This window comes from Notolepis coatsorum, assembly GCF_963971535.1.
Source record: "Notolepis coatsorum genome assembly, chromosome: 10".
In the NCBI taxonomy this organism is placed as follows: domain Eukaryota; kingdom Metazoa; phylum Chordata; class Actinopteri; order Aulopiformes; family Paralepididae; genus Notolepis; species Notolepis coatsorum.
The window spans coordinates 136266583-136274875 of NC_140174.1; the positions used below are offsets into that span (position 1 = coordinate 136266583).

General features: G+C 43.1%; 1 protein-coding gene across 1 annotated transcript in view; it reads right to left on the reverse strand.

Annotated features, from left to right (window-relative positions):
- tmc2b (transmembrane channel-like 2b) overlaps window positions 1-8293 on the reverse strand; it is a gene marked incomplete at both ends in the record, with an annotated part of 36073 nt that extends 27780 nt beyond the window's left edge. The window contains 3 exons of the mRNA XM_084323200.1: window positions 3011-3160; window positions 4290-4704; window positions 8248-8293. Of these exons, the coding sequence (XP_084179326.1) occupies window positions 3011-3160; window positions 4290-4704; window positions 8248-8293 (611 nt within the window). The remainder of the gene's footprint in view (window positions 1-3010; window positions 3161-4289; window positions 4705-8247) is intronic.

Here is an 8293-nt window from a genome sequence, read left to right on the forward strand (position 1 = left end):
GTCAAACTAGATGTTGCAGATAAAAAAATTCTCAAGATTCAGCAATTATCACCTCAAACTTCACTTAAAAATGTTGTCAGAAATATATTTTAGGTTCAACTTTCTACAGAAAAAATTAGAGAGTCGCCATTTTGTACATGCGCAAGATCTCTTCACATGCACCTATATGCATGTTATTAATTACGTAAATTGTGACTAATTAGAATGGCTTGTTTCAATAGGGGGGTTCTTGCAAAAACTGCACTATACATATTTCACAATTTTCTCAGTGTTGAGACAACCCCTCATTGAGTAAGAACAATACAAAAACACAGGAAAAGGCCATTTTTACAATATGGGCCCTTTAATAAAATCATAAACAACATTATATGTACATAGCGTGTACATTTTGATTATTATTTTTTTTAATTATGTTTTTGGTCGATTTTTTTATTTGTTTGTTCTACCGGGCAGTCCGGTAGAGAGAGAGAGAGAGGAAGAACGGGAGACATTCGGCAAAGGACGCTGGGTCCGGTAATCGAACCCGGGTCGGCCGCTTCGCGACGCAGCGCGTTACATGGGTCACCACTTGGGTGCCCAGCGTGTACATTTTAAGGGCTAAGCAACAAGCAAAGGATGTAGGATAAGGTGTAATTAAAAAGCAATGAGGAATAAACAAGGATGACATTTGCAGGAAACCCCTGCCTTTTCTGCGTTAACCTGTCCCTGAGCATTGCATCCAATATTGTTATCTAATTATCTAGTGGCAAAGGCCGACGTTGTAGAGTAAGGATGGCTGGATATGTGTACAAACTGCTGTGTTGTACGGTGTACTGTAATGGCTTTTCAAAGTTGTACATTTTGACCTTTGGTTGTAGCGCCAACTCGTGTGAAATTTGGCAAATTTCATGTCTGTCTTCATGATATTTCTGTGAATAGCGCCCCCTAGAGGCTGAATGACACAAAATGTTGCCTACCTCTTCTCTAACATGGACTAGCCTTGCGTGTGAAGTAAACAAACAGACTAAACATTTCTGTCACTTCCTGTTTACAAGGTGTTTTTCCAATATTCAAGTGGGGCAGTCTGAGAAGTAGGATGGGGGAAAAGCTAAAAGAAGCAAAATGGCAGAAAATCCGAGTAGCCTCCAGCTGCAGCTCTGGAGAATCCTCTCACTGGCAAGCTTGTGCCAGCCACAGGACGCGCGCTGATTGGCGGAAAGTACGGAAGTATCTCGAAGTACGTCTGCGCTGATTGGCGGAAAGTACGGAAGTTTCTCTAAGGCAGCCACAAACCTGCGCTGTTTTAAGTGAGCGTGCTTGCTCACTACCGCCATCTGCTGGGATGGTGTCCGCATTGATATTATAGAATAATCGTTTTCTTTTCTTTTCTTTTATAGTACATCCACAGAGCTTTTAGAAAGGTGTGGAATAAAAGTATTGCTTTTCCCCAAAAAATTATAGATTAATGAATTTATCATCACTGGATTGGATAACATCTATTCTAGTGAATGTTATCTATAGCACCTTTATAGAAAGACAAAAATATGGATAATTTGTCCACATATTGACTTAAACCATATTTAATATATTGGGCAAACACATTTTTATTATTTCTAATATATCAGAAACCAATATGTCTGTGTTTTGGATGGACCACAATTACAAGTGTGTGACAAATCAGATTGGCCTCTTAAAATGGGTGGAATACCCCTTTAAGAGCAGTATAGTTTGCCTGGGCATATTTCCTGAAATGAGCAGTTACGGGTACGGAAGTATCTCGAAGTACGTCTACGCTGATTGGCGGAAAGTACGGAAGTTTCTCGAAGGCAGCCACAAACCTGCACTGTTTTAAGTGAGCGTGCTTGCTCACTACCGCCATCTGCTGGGATGGTGTCCGCATTGATATTATAGACCACCGCAACACTTCCGGTATTTGCTTAGAGTTTGGAATCAGGGCTGGTTTTGATTGATTGATTGAAAATGTTATTAACAGATTGCAGAATGGGTACAATACAGTACAGCTCAATACACACAATTGTTAAGGGGATGCAGACCAGAGAAAGACTTTTGTCTTGCTTACATCAGGGTCCCCCATTTTCAATTCATCATAACATATATGACATGACATACAGATAGACAGTACTGCTACATCTAGACATTTATGACATACCAGATTTGCAAATACAGTACTGTTTCTGTGATACAAAGATAGTCTAGAAAAGAGAGTATATACATTTGACGTAGAAACTGTACATTGGAGGAGGTTGGGTGGGTGGGGTGGGGGGGGGGGGTTGGGTGGGGGTTACTGTACATTGGAGGTGGTTGGGTGGGTGGGGTGGGGGGTTGGGTAGGAGGGGTGGGTGGGGGAAACTGTACAACGTACAAGCAAAACTGTACATTGTTTGGTGGTCTATCGCCCTGCTCTAAAGATAAACTCTAAGCATAACCGACTTCAAAAGAGGGCCTAAGCATAACCAGTTAGAAACAAGGCGGACATTAATAAAGTTTTCAATCAATCAATTCCAGGCTGTGACCCTCTCTCTAACGTAGAGTGACGTCCCCTCGAGAAACTTCCGTACTTTACGTCAGCGCGGGTCCTGTGGCTGGCACAAGCTTGCCAGTGAGAGGATTCTCCAGGGCTGCAGCTGGACCCTATTGGAAAATCCAACATGTTGGACATGGATCATCCTACTAGGAAAGTCGATCAAAGATAGCTGTATAAGTCTTGTGTCAATTGGACTTGGTGTACGAGTTATGGAAACCTGTGGCCAATAGAACTGCTGGTCGACAGACCAATGGGCAAACAGTCCGACTTATACAAGCCGATTGATCGCTGCTAACAAATAGTGTTGTAATAAGACACTTATTAACAACAAACAAAGAGAGAAAGACACAGCAAGCAAAAACCTCAAAATCGGATTCAAAATCGGATTCAAAATCTGATTCAAAAGTGAACTACAAGCAATCTCTAGTACAAGCAAACAGACAGGATGCAGAGAGGAAGTCAGCCAGTTAGTTATAGTTAATTTACTTAAGATGTACGAGCCTCCTCTTCATGCGCCAAGGTTTGTTCTTTAGGGTAGCAATTAGCTTCTTCTTCTCATCTACTTCCTCCTTCAGCGCCGCCATTTCTCCTTCCGACAGAGACTCTTCGTCGGACTCGTCGCCAGAGGAAGAATTCCTAGGCACAATATAGACAACACTCTAATTTTGCTTTTCTCATTCATCTCCTAAAATGAAGAGAATCTGAAATAGCATAAAAATGGGGGAGGTATTAGTGGGGAAGTGGGCGACTAACTATTACTGTTGCAATATCCGCTCTGGTCTCAAGTGATTAAATATATTTTCCTTTATTCCATGTGCTTAGGTCTAACTAGTACCATAACCATAACCATACCCTTAAGCAAAACCATAACCTTTCACCCTGGAAAGGTTATTTAGACAGAAATACATTCATCTTCGATTGAGGGAGGTGAGAGTGTAGTAAGCTCATGTTATGTGTAGAGCATGCAGGGAGGTGAGAGTGTAGTTAGCTCATGTTATGTGTAGAGCATGCAGGGAGGAGGGAGTGTAGTAAGCTCATGTTATGTGTAGAGCATGCAGGGAGGAGAGAGTGTAGTAAGCTCATGTTATGTGTAGAGCATGCAGGGAGGTGAGAGTGTAGTTAGCTCATGTTATGTGTAGAGCATGCAGGGAGGAGGGAGTGTAGTAAGCTCATGTTATGTGTAGAGCATGCAGGGAGGAGGGAGTGTAGTAAGCTCATGTTATGTGTAGAGCATGCAGGGAGGAGAGAGTGTAGTAAGCTCATGTTATGTGTAGAGCATGCAGGGAGGAGGGAGTGTAGTAAGCTCATGTTATGTGTAGAGCATGCAGGGAGGAGGGAGTGTAGTAAGCTCATGTTATGTGTAGAGCATGCAGGGAGGAGAGAGTGTAGTAAGCTCATGTTATGTGTAGAGCATGCAGGGAGGAGGGAGTGTAGTAAGCTCATGTTATGTGTAGAGCATGCAGGGAGGAGAGAGTGTAGTAAGCTCATGTTATGTGTAGAGCATGCAGGGAGGTGAGAGTGTAGTAAGCTCATGTTATGTGTAGAGCATGCAGGGAGGAGGGAGTGTAGTAAGCTCATGTTATGTGTAGAGCATGCAGGGAGGTGAGAGTGTAGTAAGCTCATGTTATGTGTAGAGCATGCAGGGAGGAGGGAGTGTAGTAAGCTCATGTTATGTGTAGAGCATGCAGGGAGGAGAGAGTGTAGTAAGCTCATGTTATGTGTAGAGCATGCAGGGATGAGAGAGAGTTCTCAGAGAATACCGCACCGGCTGAACTTTCTATTCTTCTTTTTCTTGTCCTTTTTGTTCCCTTTCTCCTTCCCTCCTTTCCCCTTGGCATCTTCCTTCTTGTCCTTATTCTGCTCCTCTTTCTCTTTCTTGCTCGCCGCCTTCCCTCCTTTTTTCTTCTTCTTTGGTTCTTCCTCGCTCTCTTCCTCACTCTCCTCTTTGGCAGGCTTTTTCTTTTTCTTGGACGCCTTAGAACCTTTGCTTTTCCTACTCCTGTTATCTTCCTCCTCCTCCTCCTCCTCCTCCTCTTCATCACTGTACTGAGCCTTGGCTTTCTTTTTCCGTCCTTTCCTCCTCGGTGGCTCGTCCTCGTCCTCATCCTCGTCCTCAATGACACGCGTGGCTTTCCGTGGAGCTTTAGCATTCCTATTTCTACCTCTCTTCCTGGCCTCTTCTGAAGAACACAAGACACACACACACACACACACACACACATACACACACATCATCATAATCATCATCATCATCATCTTCGTTTTACGTCCCTATTTTCCCACTACAGTGAGGTTGGACAGTGCGATGACTCCACACCACTGGGCAATGTCTTCATGTATCATGTTGTTTCGATTCAACAATAGCCTATAATTACCGCCACTTCCTCCACGCCGCCGCCACTCTTGCCCTCACCGCCCTATCCACTCCTGCCTCACAGTCCATCACATCTCCCAGATAGCGAAACTTCTTCACCTCCTCCAGCACTAGACACAGTAAATTTCCCAGAGTAAATTTTACTCAAACTGAGTACATTTTACTCAAACAGTTTTGTACTCAGTTTGAGTAAAATTTACTCTGTAAAACCACCTCCTCCTCTACCCTCTCACACGTGGGGCATCTAAAATCCCTCACTCCCCTCAGATTTTCTCTTTGGTGACACCATTTGTCACATTCTCTACACAGCACAGAGTTGACTCCCACTCCTCTTCCACAGACTCCACATGGGTATCTTCCTGACTGAATCCTTTCTCCTTCACTCCCTGTTATCATTACCTTCGTCTTGTCGATATTTATCTTCATTCTTCTTCATTCCATCGATCCCTCCACTCAACAAACATTCTCCCCACTTCCTCCTCAGAATCTGCCCTCAGCACTAGATCATCAGCGTAAAGCAGCTCCCAGGTCCTTCTCCTCGTGAATCCCTTGTAGCCTCCTCCATTATAGTAATGAAGAGCAGTGGGCTAAGAGCCAAACACTGGTGCACACCCACTCCAATGCCAAAGTCCTCTGATGTTCCAGCTACTGTCTTAACTCTCGTAGTGGCTCCCACATACAGGGACAGTACAGCTCTCACAAGTCTCTCTGGTATCTTCTGCCTCCTAAGCGCCCATTCTATAGCACTCCTTGGTATTTTGTCAAATGCCTTTTACGGATCTACGAAAACGTGATATAATTTATTTGTCTTCTCTCTATACTTTTCTTGCATCTGCCTCGATACAAAGATTGCATCGGTTGTTGATCTTCCTGGGCAGAATCCACACTGTCTCCTGTCCACACTTATCAGTCTCCTCAGCCTTTCCTCCAACACCCTCTCAAAAACCTTCATTCCATGTTCCAGCAGTCTAACTCCTCTGTACTTTCCACACTCAAGTGCATCTCCTTTCCCTTTATAAATTGTTATTGTCGTGCTCGCTTTCCATTCCTCCGGGATCTCTCCTTCGTCCAAAATGTTTCCAAGCACTCTCACACACACACACACACACACACACACACACACACACACACACACACACACACACACACACACACACACATATATATATACATACTGTGACGTATCAGGCTCTCGTACAAAAGAAGGGATTGTTCAATACTCAGAGTTGTCTTCCGGTCCAGGGTCAGTACACAAGGGGGTTTCTCAGCCAGTCTAGGGTCCAGTACACAATGAACACCTTCTCGCCTTCACCTCTCCTCTCACTACCTCTCACCTCACAAACTCCGTCAAACAACAATCTCTCTCTCCGTACTTAGCTCCTACCTCACCTCCTCTCCACAATACTCTATCTGTCTTAGTGTTTTGTCATGTGTGTCTGGTGTGTGTGCGTGTGGGATGTGGGTGATCTAATGGTGCACAGGTGTGTTCTATCAGCTGCCTAATTGCTTCCTCTCCTCCCGTGGCAGTAGTATCGCCCATCCTTCACATAGCCATGGGACGGGGGGTGATATCTGCCACAATACACACACACACACACACACACACACACACACACACACACACACACACACACACACACACACACACACACACACACACACACACACACACACACACACACACACACACACACACACACACACACACACACACACACACACACACACACACACACACACACACACACACACACACACACACACACACACACACACACACATACATGATACATACACACACACACATATACATGCATACACACACATATACACATACACACACACACACACACATACATATATACATATATACATACACATACACATAGAGAGAGAGACACACACACATACACACACATACACATAGAGAGAGACACACACACATACATACAGTATATACACACACACACACATAGAGAGAGAGACACACACACACACATGCAAACATACATACCGTAATTTTCGGACTATAAGCCGCGCCTTTCCCCCCCATTTTTCGACCCTGCGGCTTATATAACAGTGTGGCTAATCTATGGATTTTTACAGCTAACGGCCACTAGGGGACCTCCTAAATCTATGGATTTTACAGGATTTTACAGGATTTTACAGGATTTGACAGGATTTTACAGGATTTGACAGGATTTGACAGGTTACAGTCCACCACCTCACTCGCTCTTCTCTCACAGGCACACAGCTGCTGCAAGTTAATAAACGGGAGCTTCCTCAAACAGCCATCTCTTTCCCGACAATCCCCTCTGTGCACGAACCCTTACATATGGTAATTAAACATTAAAACACCTGCGGCTTATAGTCCAGTGCGGTTTATATATGTACACATCATTCAATTTAGCTGCTGCGGCTTATATTCAGGTGCGGCTTATAGTGCAAACATTACGGTATATACAAACACATACACACATACACATTGAGAGAGAGACACACACACATACACACATACACATTGAGAGAGAGACACACACACATACACACATACACATTGAGAGAGAGACACACACACATACACACACACACACACAACACATTTATACACACACATACACACATACACATTGAGAGAGAGACACACACACATACACACATACACATTGAGAGAGAGACACACACACATACACACATACACATTGAGAGAGAGACACACACACATACACATTGAGAGAGAGACACACACACATACACACACACACACACACAACACATGTATACATACACATACACATAGAGAGAGAGAGAGACACACACACAAACACATATGCAAATAGATACACACACACACACACACATACACACAGGCACCCCCACACACATAGATACACACACAACACACAGTTGCACTAATTTGGATTCATTACAGTACATAATCTCGCCACCCTTTCATAAAAATCTGACCCTGCTAATATATATTGTATATTGATCACTGCTAATATATATATATATATATATATATATATATATATATATATATATATATATAACATATATATATATATAACATATATATATGTTTAACATAAAACGTTTTTATGACTTACCCTCACTGGACCTTTCACTGGAATCAGCATCAACCTCCATCCCAACTAGAGAACACAGCGATATAGGGAGCATATCATTCACTTCTGCTCAGTGATTACAAAACAATACATTACTATCCAACGACGACCATTGTATGTAGAAACACAAACCCAACAAGGGTGAAACATTTTGGAATAAATAATACGAAATATCTACAGTAAAGACAATTATAATAATAAGAATCTAAAGACAATCCTACCATCCTCCATCTTAATTGCAACATCATTCTTCCTCTTGGGAGGCAT